This window comes from Mandrillus leucophaeus, unplaced genomic scaffold, assembly GCF_000951045.1.
Source record: "Mandrillus leucophaeus isolate KB7577 unplaced genomic scaffold, Mleu.le_1.0 Scaffold820, whole genome shotgun sequence".
Lineage (NCBI taxonomy): Eukaryota > Metazoa > Chordata > Mammalia > Primates > Cercopithecidae > Mandrillus > Mandrillus leucophaeus.
This window is the reverse complement of record NW_012108920.1, coordinates 186,007-200,563: the sequence shown is the minus strand read 5'-3', so window position 1 is coordinate 200,563 and position 14,557 is coordinate 186,007. Positions and strand designations below refer to the sequence as shown.

General features: G+C 52.3%; 1 protein-coding gene across 2 annotated transcripts; it reads right to left on the bottom strand.

Moving 5' to 3' along the window:
- Positions 1–5,623: 5,623 nt before the first annotated feature.
- On the bottom strand, positions 5,624–7,860 carry MIF (macrophage migration inhibitory factor (glycosylation-inhibiting factor)). 2 transcript variants are annotated; one of them, XM_011967969.1, is made up of 4 exons: positions 6,898–6,921; positions 6,262–6,433; positions 5,900–6,072; positions 5,624–5,801 (listed from the first exon to the last, which is right to left on the bottom strand). In XM_011967969.1, exons 2-4 carry the CDS (start codon positions 6,367–6,369, stop codon positions 5,735–5,737), a joined length of 348 nt encoding a protein of 115 aa, XP_011823359.1. In that variant the 5' UTR covers positions 6,370–6,433; positions 6,898–6,921; the 3' UTR covers positions 5,624–5,734. The 2 variants fall into 2 exon arrangements, with proteins under 2 accessions (XP_011823359.1, XP_011823358.1); XM_011967968.1 differs by having other exon boundaries at positions 6,262–7,860.
- Positions 7,861–14,557: the final 6,697 nt, after the last annotated feature.

Genomic DNA, 14,557 nt, shown 5'->3' with positions numbered 1-14,557 from the left:
GTCCTCACATCTTGCCTCCTTCAAGAAAATGTTTTGACTCTTCTTGGTCATTTAGAGTCTCATATAAATGTTAGAATTAGGTTGTCAATTTCCACAGAAAAACCTGTTGGAATTTCGATTGGGACTGTGCTGAATCATCAACCAGACAGAACTGTTACCAGCACAATATTGCCTCCAGTACAGAGATGCCAAGACCACCTCGGTCGGTAGGGGAGACCCTAATCCAGTGGCCGCTACAGGAATTAAAGACACACACACAGAGAAACAGAGGTGTGAAGTGGGAAATCAGGGGTCTCACAGCCTTCAGAGCTGAGAGCCCCGAACAGAGATTTACCCACATATTTATTAACAGCAAGCCAGTCATTAATTAGCATTGTTTCTATAGATATTGGATTAACTAAAAGCATCCCTTATGGGAAATGAAGGGATGGGCCGAAATAAAGGGCTGGGTTGGGCCAGTTATCTGCAGCAGGAGCATGTCCTTAAGGCACAGATTGCTCATGCTATTGTTTGTGGTTTAAGAATGCCTTTAAGCAGTTTTCTGCCCTGGGTGGGCCAGGTGTTCCTTGCCCTCATTCCGGTAAACCCATAACCTTCCAGCATGGACATTATGACCATCATGAACATGTCACAGTGTGCTGCAGAGATTTTGTTTATGGCCAGTTTTGGGGCCAGTTTATGGCCAGATTTTGGGGGGCCTGTTCCCAACGCAGAGACATGGTCAGTCTCTTCATTTATTTAGTTCCCCAATAACCTTTAGGGTGTTAGTTTTCTCTGTAGAGTACATCTTGGATTTGTTTCTAGGTACAGGAAACTTTTTAAAAAATATTTTATATAGACCAGGGTCTCACTATGTTGCTCAGGCTGGTCTTTGAACTCCTGGCCTTGGCGTCCCAAAGTGCTGGGATTACAGACGTGAGCTACTGCACCCAGCCAGGAAATTTATTTTCTATTGCTCCCCTACAACTCCCACATCTTCTCCATCTGCATGAAATCATATTCTCTGTATGGTATCTGTAGTCATATCTTATTCTGAGAAATGTCCATTTCTGCATTAATACTCATCGCATGTATTCTAAATATACTTTATCTTGTTTCTCTTGTATATAGGTTATTGTAGTTACTTGACCTGGCCAAAATGTTAAATGTGTATAAGTTCTTGTCCTTCATGTCTTCTTCTGGCTTTTTATTCACTAATAGTCATCAGCGTCCTTACTGTCAATTAAGAGATGCTCCTTCTCAATATTTTGATAGGATAGTACAAGGATTCTAAAGGAGGAACCTTCTTTTTTAGCAACTGTGTTTTTTGTTTTGGTTGGCAATTCACTAAGGACTCATCCCATCATGTTATGAGGGAGACATTCTTGGAAGCATGGCTACTTTTCAGATTCTTCTCAGCACATAGCTGTCACTCATGCTTTGCTGTGAGATGGGGTGCCCTACAGATGGATGGGGTTTACAGGCTTAGGGTTACTCATGCCTTTTTATAAGACATTATTGCTGTGTTTGTTTCTTCTTCAGAAAACAAATTCTAGAGAGCCGGGGTTAATCTGTTCCACAGTCTGAATGTGTTACCGAAACACCAGGGGTTTCATCTAGGTCCCATTGCTTGCTGCACAGCCAATCACTGCCGGGAGGAAGGGCTTTATTCGGGTGCTGCACTCAAGGAGAATGGGAGATAAGTCTTGAATCCATCTCCCTGACCAACTAAAATTGGAGGATTATGTAACAGTGGAAGGGATGTAGCTATGTTTGGGAAGGAATTAGAGAGGGGTAAGAAAGCAACCATGATGACCAAGAGATCCAGTGTCTCCTTGTCTGGATGCAGTGATCTGGTGAATTTGAGAGAGGATTACTCTGTGGAGGAAGGCAACAGGAGGGAGCCTTCTCTCTGGAGCCCCTTGGCATGCTTTGAATTTGACCTATGTAAATCTATTACCTATTAAACTGAGAAGAGAGCTAGGTACGCAAGAAGCCAAGTCACTGGGGCGGGGGGGATGACATGGGGGATGAAGCTTCTCATTTGTAGCCTTTCAATTCAGTGCTCTATCTGGCTGTTTTGAGAGCTAAACTGTGAGTTGAGACCCCATGGTCACCAGATGACGCCTGAGGTTCCAGGACTGAAGGGACAGAGTCAGTTTCTGAAACTGACAATCTCTGTCTCTTTTACATGGGCTTCAAACACAGAAATGAAGTGGCTTGGCCTCACTCACCAGGAGGGGAAATCTGGGCCGTTGGCTGGTGGGTTGACACTGTCCCCCACATTGTCCTGGAAATTACTCAGGGAGGCCCAGGCCTGGAGAGCTAAGACTTGGCTTTCACTGCTCAGCCTGGAAAGGAACTGAGATGGCCAAAGAGGGCTTTATAGAAACATAGTGTCAGTGGCCCAGAAATCCTGGAAATATCCCAAGTTCCAGGGATCAGCTGATCTCTGTGTGTGTCTCCTGCACAGAGAGAGCTCCACCTAATTCTGTGGTCTTTGGGCTGGTGGCCCCAGGGGCCCCTCCCTCAGTACTTGTCCAGGTAACTGAAAAACCATTCTGATATGAGGGTTGGCCCTGCATTAATCTTATCTACTGCATTAGAGGCTGTAGGGTTGTCTCACTGCCTGCCCTGCCAGTTCCTGTGAGGGGTAGAGCCAGCCCTTCAGTGTGGGGCTGGTGGGGATGCAGTTCCCAGTGAATGCATTTCAGTTGCATCCCAGCAGGATACTGCTCCAGCTTGCCTTGCTGCACAGACTGGCCTCACTGGCCTCCTAGCACTTCCCAGCTCCATCTGGAGACTTCTAAGTAGATACCTGACCACACTTCCACATTGTCTCTGTCCCTGCCTCCCTATCTACTGCCATCAAGGCTGGCACATCAGGAACAATAGTGCCCTCTGAGGAAGGGGTAAGGGAGAGATTTCACAATTTATCAAGACCTGAGTGCAGGCACAGGCCACCTGCTCTCTCCTCCCCTCCCATGGCGTTCCTTGGATTAATCGTGCCTCTGAGGATGTGAGATGTCCCTGTCATGCCTACATGATTGAGTATGTGGGAAGGACTTCTGATGAATCCCTTCATTTCACAGATGGGGAAAACTGAGGCCCGGAGAAGGAGCAGAGTCGGGACTTGATCCTGATCTTGCTGGAATCGAGCTCCCAGAAGGGAGTGGGGTCTGAATGGAGGCTGGCAGTGAGGGGTGGTGGGGAGGGAGTCTCTGCAACGAAGCTGTTCCCGGAGGGGATGAGGTGGGAGACGTGCAGGGTGGGAAGTCTTGGGAAAAGCCTACATTGCTGGACTCTCCAGAATGGACAAGTCCCGAGGGGGTCCCTGGGGCCACAAGCCCAACGGATGACAGAACTGGGTGGAGCTACGTGCAGGAGACACACCCAGAAAGGGAAACCTCGGCTAACAGGACCTGGGCTGAAGCAAAAGGGCCTGTGGGCATTGACCAGGTGGCCTTAGGGAGGGTATCCCGGAAGAATGGTGTGTGTGAGGCTTATAGTGGACAGATGGGGGACAGGCCTTGAACCTACAAAATGAGGTTCAAGGCCTGCCAGGCTGTCTGTCCGTTGCAAACAGTGGCCCTGAGGAGAGTGAGGGTCACCCTGTAGGCCAGGAGTCTTTCTCAGCAGATGACATGGTACCACCAGAGTGATGGAGAACAGGCAGCATGATGGCCCCACACCTGTCTGTCCTGTACCTCGAGGTTTGTGGTGTTACTTGGAAATGTATTTCCAAGGCTGACCCTGCAGGTTCTGGGGCAGTCAAACCGGGGTTTGAGGAAGAGACCCCACCACCTGGCGGGCAGTGGAGCCTGTGCTTTGGAGGAAATGGAGCTGGCCATGGGATGGGGGTCGACGGGGGCAAGTATGGCTTGAAGGTAGGATGTAGCAGCTGCCCTCCCCAGTAGGCAGGCTGGTTGTTAGTCCCAGGGGACTTAGGAACACTTTCAGCAGGGCGAGTGGATAGGTCCCCAACCCATAGACATTCACTTTGTTCCTGCAGTCCAAGGAGCCATGACCTTGTAGATGCCCCCAGGGGGCCACAGAACCTCAGACACTCACCTGTTTTTGGAGGGCGACTCTGCCATCAACCCTCCTGCCCTCACACAGCAGGTGCCAGGGCCCTTGTAGGGGGCATGGCATTGAGTGTACGGCCATGCCCTGGATCCTGGGGTCAGTGTCCTCATCTGTGAAATGAGGGAGTTGAATTAGATGCTTATGGAGCCCTGAGGCCCTGCTCTCCCCATCCGTGGCACAGCTGAGAGTGAAGACTGCTGAGGTGGGGTGGGGGCCGGGGGCCAGCCAGGGCTTGGTGGGGTGTGGGGCCCGAGGCAGAAAGAGCTTGTTGTGGGGGGAACTGGGGGTCCTGGGCAAAGCTCTGCCTCAGGCCTTGGGAGGCTGGAGCTGGGGGCACCCAGGAGCTGAGGGGATGTGACAAAGGCCAGGGCCGAGGAGTGTGCCTGTTACACCGCAGGTACTCGGATCCAAGAAGGAAACCTCAAGCCCGAAAGCCAGGCTGAGAGGAGTGGGACCTTCCGCTACAGCTGGAGCCATGCCATGCCCCCCATGCCTCCCCCAGCCGGGAGGCAGACAAGGGGTTCCACCGCCCTCTCACTGAGTTAACGAAACTGAAGTGACACTGGGGTCCTCGGCTGGCAGGAAGTAAGCTAAGGAGGGCCTTGCTTTAGAGACCTTTAAAGGGGTACCCCACCCCAAGATGGGTGCCACCCTTCCAGGCTCCCTGGAGCTTCTATTCTCCTTCCTCTTTCTAATCTTCACCCCACCCAGCCCCACTGCTCTTCTGGAAGATCTTGCTGTCCGGTGCTGGGCGGGATGACCGAGTGAACACGGGACTGGGGAGGAGACGTGGCTGGAGACTAAGAGAAGCAGAGGAGTCACACTCCACTCACCTCGACCTCCCAAAGTGCCGGGATCACAGGCGTGTGCCACCGCGCCCAAACATAACTGAAGGCTTTACAGACATGTCTGTGGCACCACAGAACACGAACGGTCTCAGTGGAAACCCCACGCCCAATTTCCTCAGGGAACTGTTGTGGCGGGGGCTTGGGTGGCTGAAGGGAGCAGAACCCAGGCGTAGGGTTCAGGGGTGGACGGAGCGGTATAACCAAGAACTCCACACCTCCCCCACCCACCCGCCTGAAAACTCAAGTCACCTAACAAAGCAGATGGCAGTGAGTGGCTCTGGGTGGGATCTTTCTGTCTTCTGGCTAGCCTCTGCCCATCAAGAAGGCTGGGGAAGGTGGGGCTGAGAGAAAGGTCTAGGCCTAGAAGACCTCAGACTCTCAACTCCAACTCCTCCTCCCCCTCTTCCGTAGTGGGCTCACCTCAAGCACCCCACGTGGTGGCCCTAGGTAGAACAGCACCTTAGATCCCGAGTCTGCAGCCCAGGGCAGGGTGCCAACTTCTCCTCATCCCTTCATAGGCCACAGAATAGAAAGACACTGGGGCTTCTCTGTTGGGAGCGTAGGAGGGAAAAGGCTGGACAAAAGGGCTCCCGAACAGGCTCCGAGGGGAGCAACCCGGCCCCCCCCAACACCGTTCCCGGCCTCGCTCCCCAATGTCCCGGCTCTGCACCAATTCCTCCCGCAAGCCAAGGAACACCGAGGCACTCCTGGTCTCTAAACTGTTTTATTTCTCCAGAAGGTTGGGGTGGGCGAGCCTAGAACACTGCGTGCGGCGGGTTCCCGGGTCGAGCCAGCGCAGACCGCGTGGGGCCCGGCGGCTCTTAGGCGAAGGTGGAGTTGTTCCAGCCCACGTTGGCCGCGTTCATGTCGTAATAGTTGATGTAGACCCTGCGCGGGGAGGAGGCTGGACTCAGCGGGCGGCTCAGTCACCGGCCTGGCCGCGCGCCGCCGCCCCTCCCCCGCGCCTCCCCCGCGCCTCCGCGTACCTGTCCGGGCTGATGCGCAGGCGCTCGGCCAGCAGGCCGCACAGCAGTTTGCTGTAGGAGCGGTTCTGCGCGCCGCCGATCTTGCCGATGCTGTGCAGGCTGCAGAGCGCGCAAGGCTCGCTGGAGCCTCCGAAAGCCATGAGCTGGTCCGGGACCACGTGCACTGCGATGTACTGCAAGAAGGGGCGCGGTCAGCCCGCCCCAGCGACCTCGCCAAGCCCCAAGCGTCCACTTCGGGCCCGAGCCACCGTCCTCCCCCCGCTCCGTCCCCCCAGCTCCGTTCGGGAGTCGCCTCCCCAGCTCCCAGCGCGGGACCCCCTCGTCCGGCCGGCACCCCCTCTTCCTGTCCCCTCCCGGCAAACCTGTGGGGGCTTGCCGGTGGCCTGCGCCAGCTGCTGGGTGAGCTCGGAGAGGAACCCGTCCGGCACGGAGGCGCGGGGCACGTTGGTGTTTACGATGAACATCGGCATGATGGCAGAAGAACCCGGACACCCGCGCAGAAGCACAAACGCACGCGCCGCGGCCGCCACTGAGCTACGTGCCTGACTTCTCGGACACTACTGCGGCCCCGCCTTTTGTGACGCCACCGCCGGCGCCAGGCCCCGCCCCCGCGAGGCTGCGGCTCCGCCTCCAGTGGGGACGTCACCGCCTACCTCGGCTCCGCCCCGCAGGGCAGGACCCTGGGCGACTCTGCCCGTTCCTCCAGCAACCGCCGCTAAGCCCGGCGCACTGTTCGAAACCGTTCTCCACGTGGCCGCTAGAAATCGGCCTGTCCCGGCCTCGCTTCGGGTCTTTCTTAGTCTTTTCACTAAGTCACCGATGATAGTCGCCAGGAGGCGCTGTGCCGGCAGTGGGGATGCGGTGGTGAACCCGGAAGATGGCCCCTTGCCCTTCCAGAGATGAAGCCGAGTTGATTCCACTGCACGCACTGAGCCCCTGTACGTCCTGAGTCTTTGGGCCACGCGTCCCCAAGGGCTCCAGTACCCGCACGCGTTAGCTTGTGTGTTTGAGATGGGGAGGGGCAGTCACTGCGGCAGGTGAGAGGGGAGTTGCCCCTGCGAATCACCATCCGGGGAACTTCCCTGAACCCCTGCTCTTTAAAGAGGATAGGATGCTGGGAGGCACCGAAGGGAAGGAGGTGAGGTCGAGACCAGATTCAGTGGTTCAAACGTGCGCAGCTCCACTTCTCTGGGCCTCTGGGCAACTTCAGCTCCTCAGGGAAGCCACACCCTAGTCAGGTCCACCGTGTATGCCCTCTCATAGAGCCCTTGCTGAATTTCTTAACTGTCTTTTCCACTAATGGTAAACTTGGGGACCATCTAGCAGGTGCCAAGCATACAAGAGACATTGACTTAATACTGCTGAATGAATGAATGAATGAATGGGTGAAAGAAGATAAGCCATGACATAGCAGGAAGAGGACAAGGCAGCAAGTGGATCACAGGCCAGGTCCTCAGATTTCCAGGGAGGTCCTGTCCTTGGTCTCTGATAGGTGCAATCCATATACCAGTCTCGGTGAAGGCCATGTGATATAGTAGGGACACCCATGCCTGTGGGACCCTCGTGGCACCAGCCAGCCTCCAGTTGGGAGGCCCCATGGCCCATTTATACAAATAGCCTATGGGTGTTGGTTCCTGCAGCTGGGCCCCAGACTCTTTCCCTCCTGCTGTCGCATCTTCTCTTACTTGTGTCCAGGGCTCCCTAAATAATGGCACTCCATGCCATGTCTCCAGCCACGGGCACTCCCCTAAGCCCCAGGCGCTGACAGCAGCCGACTGAGTGTCCACTGCTCTGTAAAGTCCAGATATATGACTTGTCCTCCTACACCTGATCACCTGCCAGTGAAATGTGCCTCCTTTCACTATCCCTTTATTCCCACTTCTCTCCATTCCCTGCACTACTGCCTAGTCTGCACTAGCTGCATTGCCTTTGGCCTGGACCACTGTGACTTCCCTATGGTGGACTGCTGCTCCTCGAGGGAGGAGTCTGTTTCCCAGCCCCAGGCAGCAGATTTAGCTATGACTCCCTGTGCCCAATGAAAGCTGAACAGAATTACATAAGTCACTCCAGGCAGAAGACTGAAGAGCCAGGGCCTGGTTGACCTGTTCCCTGTGAACCTGAATGACAAGGTGCAGCCTCACCAGCAAGCACCTGAGCTCCCCCTGGATGTGAGCCCCTGCCAATCTCAGGTTGTTATCATAACAAAGAGTTGCCTTACCTGGCCAGTGACGGAGCAGGAGCATTGCCACCTTGAACCAACACCACCATTCTAAGTTCCCTCTTAATTAAAAGCTGCCTAAATCCAGCCCCAAAACATCAGCCTAATGGCTAATGTCAGCATAACCAGAAACATTCCAAACCTAAGATAAACCCCTCTCTGACCAGAAACATGCCAACCCCGAGAGAGCCTCCCCTCCAACCAGAGACGTTCCAACCCCACAATAAACTTTCCCTCACACAGAAACATTTGGAACTTATGATAAGCACCCCCTCCAAAACCCTTAAATATCCTTAGTCTGTAAGAGAGTGTGGCTCTGACCTAACTCGACCAGAAGCCCCTCTCAAGTTTGTTTTCTAAAATAAATCTGTCCATGTTGACTGTTGAGCCACCCTTCGTGTTTCTTTCCTCTTTAATTCTTATAGCCAGGACAGCCTCTGAGCCACTTGTCATCTCCTTGTACCCTCCCCAGCTGTTTCCAGTGGCAGTCAGCCTCAACTTTCTAGAAGGGTACCCAAAGAAGTGATATGATTTGCCTCTTACTAGCATGGGCATTTGGCTCAGTTTCCCCATCTGTAATTTGGGGATGACAATAGTGTTCACCTGATATAGAGGTATTATAAGCACCAAGTGGCCTAAATGCCAGTAACAGTCTCCTCTGATACTAGGGATTGTACTGTCACAAGGCCCTGTGAGCCTCCCCTAACCCTCCCTTGTTCTCTGAGTCATGGCACACTGTCCTTCAGTACCATGGCTCCTGGCTCCAGGGTTGGGGTTGGTCCTGAAATCCAGCTTGCCCACATTTTCCCTTGTCTGACTCCAACTTATCCTCCAGTTCTTGACTCAGCCTCAGGTCCTTGGGAAAGCCCCTGGAGCACCTGGCTTGGTCCATTCCCACATGTGCCCAGCACCTGTCCTATCCTTCAAGGCTGTCGCCATATTTCTGAGTTAAGACTGCATGTCTAGGCAGTAAACTGTGCCAGTGGGGACAGTCTCTTTTTGGGCATTGCTGTATGCCTACCTCCTGACCCCTTACCTCCATGGTAGGCAGATGACCCCCTGCCCACTAAAGAATAGCAGGAGGAGGACAAGCACTAATCCCTGGAACCTATGAGTATGCTATGTTACCTGGCAAAAAGCACTTCACAGATGCAATTAGGATTATGGACCTAATAGGGAGATTAGCATGGAGTATCTGGGTACACCCAATCTAACCACATGAGCTCTTAAAAGCACATAATTTTCTCCAGCCAGAGTGCCAGATTCGAAGCAAGAGAAGCACTCGATGTCCATTACTGGTTTTGAAGATGAAGGGGACCAGAGACCTCATGGTACAACCACAAGGAACTGAATTTTGCTCACAACCAGATTGAACTTGGAAGTGGATTTTTCCCTTGTCCCTTCCGATACCTTGACTTTGGCCATGCGAGTCCTGACGCAGAAGACCTAGTCACGTTACGCTGGACTATTGACCCACAGAAATTGGGAGATAATAAATGTGTGTTGTTTGAAGCTGCTAAAAGTTTGTGTTGATTTGTTATAAGAGCAATAAAAATAATAAACCTGGGACCCATAGGGACACAATAATTATCTGCAAACCATGGGCAAATGCTCCAGGAGGCATTGGCAGGCATGGCTGCTGACTCCCTCTTCCTCCTCATGGCAGCATCCCAGATCTGTTAGTTAGAAGATTCACTGGCCGGGTGCGGTGGCTCAAGCCTGTAATCCCAGCATTTTGGGAGGCCGAGACGGGCGGATCACGAGGTCAGGAGATCGAGACCATCCTGGCTAACACGGTGAAACCCCGTCTCTATTAAGAAATACAAAAAACTAGCCGGGCGAGGTGGCGGGCGCCTGTAGTCCCAGCTACTCGGGAGGCTGAGGCCGGAGAATGGCGTGAACCCGGGAGGCGGAGCTTGCAGTGAGCTGAGATCCCGCCACTGCACTCCAGCCTGGGCGACAGAGCGAGACTCCGTCTCAAAAAAAAAAAGATTCACTGCCCCAGAGCCCCTGCCACCCAGGTGTGGTCACCTCATCTCCCACCCCATCCTAGCATATCCAGCTGAAGGCACCACCCACCTGTCAGTTTTCTCACCCCTAGGCCTCTGAGGAAGCATTTTCATGATCTGATTCTAAAGACAGCGGTGTGTGTGTGTGTGTCCATGTGTGTATGCGTGCACGTGTGTGTGTGTCCACACACATGCTCACATGCACGTATGAGCCTATGAAGCTAGAGTAGCTGAGAAGTCACCATCTAGCCCTGGAGTGTGCACCCAGACAGGAGCCTGGGTTCCCCGGGCAGAGTCATCTCTCTCTAGGTGTTTGATTCTCTCTCATCTTCAATGATTCCCTGCTACCTGCAGAATGAACCAGAGTGGGGGCAGAACACGAGCCTCGAAGAGCACTGGCTCAAGTTCAGCTCCACTGCTAATCCACCGGGTCACTCTGGACCCCTTGGGTGGCCTAAAGGCCTCCTCAATAAAATGGAGATCAAGGAAATCAGGAAGCACACAGACTCTAGGCTACACTGCCCATGAGCACTCTGAATGATCAGCACCAGTGTGCCACGGACCTCAGATACCAGGTGAGGCCCCAGACGCAGCGTGTGCAGTGATCAAGGTCTGGGGTCCATGGTCACCAGGTCTACTCCTGGCCATTCCAGTTAGCTGAGTGACCCTAGACAAGCCACCGGCTTCTACTCAGTCTCTCATATGTACAACAAGGGGGATAAAAGTACTAATTTCATGGGGTCCTTTCCAGGATTAAAGGAGCTAACACTTGGAAGACACTCAGAATGGTCCTGATACGTAGAAAGTCCTCCATAGATGTTATCCCTGAACATTGTTGTCACTGGGAGACTGTTTTACTTTTTGCAAGGTAAGGATGACCGCCATCCTCATAAGCCTGGGCACAGCCTGAGGACAAGGACTGAGGCAGAAGCCTTTGGATGTAGTGGACCCTAGGTGGATATGTGTGAACTGAAGGGAAAAATGATTCAGCTGAGGTACAGAGTGATCTGGGTCCCAACAAGAGGGAACCAGAGACTCAGAGGGTCCAAGAAAGGAGAGGATGAGAGCAAATACAAGAGAATGGACAGCGGCCCTTTGCAGGCTGTGCAAGCCCAGATCCTTGTGAGCGCCGCCTGGATCCTGGCAGCCAGGCAGTCAACTCGAGCCTGCCAGATGGGCTGGGCCCTGTCTCCTGGCCCTGGGAAGCTGGGACATGTAGGTCCTGGTAATTAACAAATGAGGGAGGGATTCGGGCTAGTTGAGGGGCTTGATCACATGCTCTGGGAGGTGGGGAGAGGCCACACTGGGTCTGGGGTCTGGGGAGGTAGGCTGGAGCTGGGGAGCATGGCTGTGGCTCCTCTCCAGCTACATGAGCTAGACATCGATGCTCACACCTGGAATGCAGGCTCAGCAGAGACAGGTCAGCTCCCACCCTGGACCACCCCCTAGAAACCCAGTCTGGCTCTCCCGCCCCTCTCTGCGCTGCCCTTCCTTGTCTTCAAGGTCCTGTCCTGAGATCCTGTCTCCTCTCCCTAACTGAGGGGCTCCCTGGGCAACAAGGGACTTGCAACCCCCACCCTGTGCTCCCAGAGTGGCCAGAGCCAATTCCGGCTGGGTGGGTGGTGAGTGAGAGGGCAGGGCTCCAGCTGGGGACCAGGTCACCAAGTGGGTCTGAGGTAGGCCGGGACCTGGGTGTCATCTGATGTCTGCTCTACTTGTGGCATGTACCCCAGGATCTCAGGGGTGCTTGTCAACGGATTCTTACTCATGACTCTACATTGGAGGTCTGCAGCCAGGGCGGCCAGGGAAGCCATTTGGAGCACAAAGGTAAGCTGGGGAGCAGGTCAACAGATGCAGGATCAGGGTGGATGGACACAGAGGGTCAGAGTGACCACACACAGGGCACCTGGGAGGGCTGCCCCTGCCAACCGAAGACTCCACAGTGACTGGACACGGGGGCTTCATTCCCATCCCGCAACGCTGCTGCCTCCGAGTGGCTCCAGCTTTTTTTTTTTTTTTTTCTTTTTTTGGTAGAAACAATGTTTTGCTCTGTGGCCCAGGCTGGAGTGCACTGGTGCAATCATAGCTCACTGTAATCTCCAACTCCTGGGTTCCAGCGATCCTCCCACCTCAGCCGGCACTGCAGGCATATGCCACCAAGGCTCTAGCTTTTAAAAGGCTCCCAGCTGAGCCTATCCTTGGGAAGCCAGCTCAGAGTCACCATCTCCCTGAGACCCCTACTGATCCCCTGACCCACATATTTCTCTCTCCAGAGAACCCACTGCCACCATTTCTCTTTAACAGTCACTGTTTCCTGACAAAAGCGAAATTCTTTCTTATACAACAATAGTCCATTGATTTTTTAATTTAGGCACCAAAGTAAAATAATGAAGAAAAGATGGCTGTTTTTAAGCAAACGGTGCTGGTACGACCAGATAGCCATTTCAAAAAAAAAGAAAGAAAAGAAAAAAGGACCAGGCGCTGTGACTCATTCCTGTAATCCCAGCACTTTGGCAAACAAATGGCTTGAGTCCATGAGTTCAGGACCAGTCTGAGCAACATGGCAAAATTCTGTCTCTACAAAAAAAAAAACAATAAAACAAAACAAAACAAAAATTAGCCAGGCATGGTGGCATGCACCTGTAGTCCCAGCTACTCAGGAGGCTGAGGTGGGAGGATTGCTTGAGTCTGGAAGGTGGAGGTTGCAGTGAGCTGAGATCATGTTACTTGCACTCCTGGGCAACACACAGTGAGACCCTGTTCCAAAAAAAAAGGAACCTCAACCCCTCACACCATACACAAAAATTAACTTGAAATTCAACATCAGCAACATAAGTGTAAAAGCTAAAACTATCCAACATTTAGAAGAAAATCTTTGCAACATTGGGATAGGCAAAGATATCTTATGGCACAAAAAGCATGAATCACAAAAACCAAAAACTGATAAATCAGACTTTACCAAAATAAAAATTTCTGCTTGGCTGGGCCAGGTGGCTCATGCCTGTAATCCCAGCACTTTGGGAGGCCGAGGCAGGCGGATCACGAGGTCAGGAGATCAAGACCATCCTGGCCAACATAGTGAAACCCCGTCTCTACTAAAAGTACAAAAAAATTAGCAGTGTGGTGGCGTGTGCCTGTAGTCCCAGCTACTCAGGAGGCTGAGGCAGGAGAATTGCTTCAACCCAGGAGGCAGAGGCTGCAGTGAGCCGAGATCGCGACACTGTACTCCAGCCTGGGTGACAGAGCAAGACTGTCTCAAAAAACAAATAAATAAAAATAAATAAATTCTGCTCTTAGAAAGGTAGCATTAAGCAAATAAAAAAGGCAAGCTACAGACTGCAAGAAAATATTTATGATACTATATATTTAACAAAGTGCTAGCTTCCAGAATGTACAAAAAATGCCCACATTTCAAAAATAATGACAACCAACCTGATTGAAAATAGCAGATAAGGGCTGGGTGCGGTGGCTCATGCTTGTAATCTCAGCACTTTGGGAAGCCAAGGTGGGTGGATCACCTGAGGTCAGGAGTTTGAAACTTGCCTGGCCAACATGGCAAAATACCATCTCTACCAAAAATACAAAAATTAGCAGGGCATGGCGGCTCACACCTGTGGTCTCCCCTACTTGGGGGGCTGAGGTGGGAGGATCGCTTGAGTCCAGGAGGCAGAGGTTGCAATGAGCTGAGATCATTCCACTGCCCTCCAGCCTGGGCAACAGAGAGAGAACCCTGTCTCAAAAAAAAAAAAAAAAAAAAAGTAGACAAAAGATTTGAACAAATTATTCATAAAAGAAAACCCACGAATGGCCATGAAAAGATGTCTAACATTATTGGTCATCAGGGAAATACCACAATTAAATGACAAGATACCACTACACACTCACTAGAATGGCTAAATTGAAAAGACTGACAATACCAAGTGCTGGTGAGGATTTGGAGTATCCAGAACTCTCACACATTGTTAACGAGAATGTGAAATAGTATAATCAATCGCTTTTGAAAACAATTTGTATACAGTTAAATATGCATTTATTATTAAGCCCAGCAATTCATTTACCCAAAAAGCTAGACTGACTGTTTATGTCCTCCCCAGGTAACCTCCCCATACATTGAAACCTAATCCCTCATATGATGGTACTTGGAGGTAGGGCCTTTGGGCCTCTTGGGAGGTGATTAGGTCATGAGGGCAGAGCCTGCATGAACGGGATTGGTGTCCTTATAAGAGACCCCAGAGAGTTCCCTTGCCCCTTCTGCCATGTCTAGGAGAACACAGTGAGAAGACCACCATCTATGAATCAAGACATGGGCCCTCAGCAGACACTGAATCCACTGTCACCTTGATCTTGGACCTCCCAGCCTCCAAAACCACGAAAAATACATTTCTGTTGTTTATAAGCCACCCAGGCTATGGTTCTTTGTTATAGCAGCCG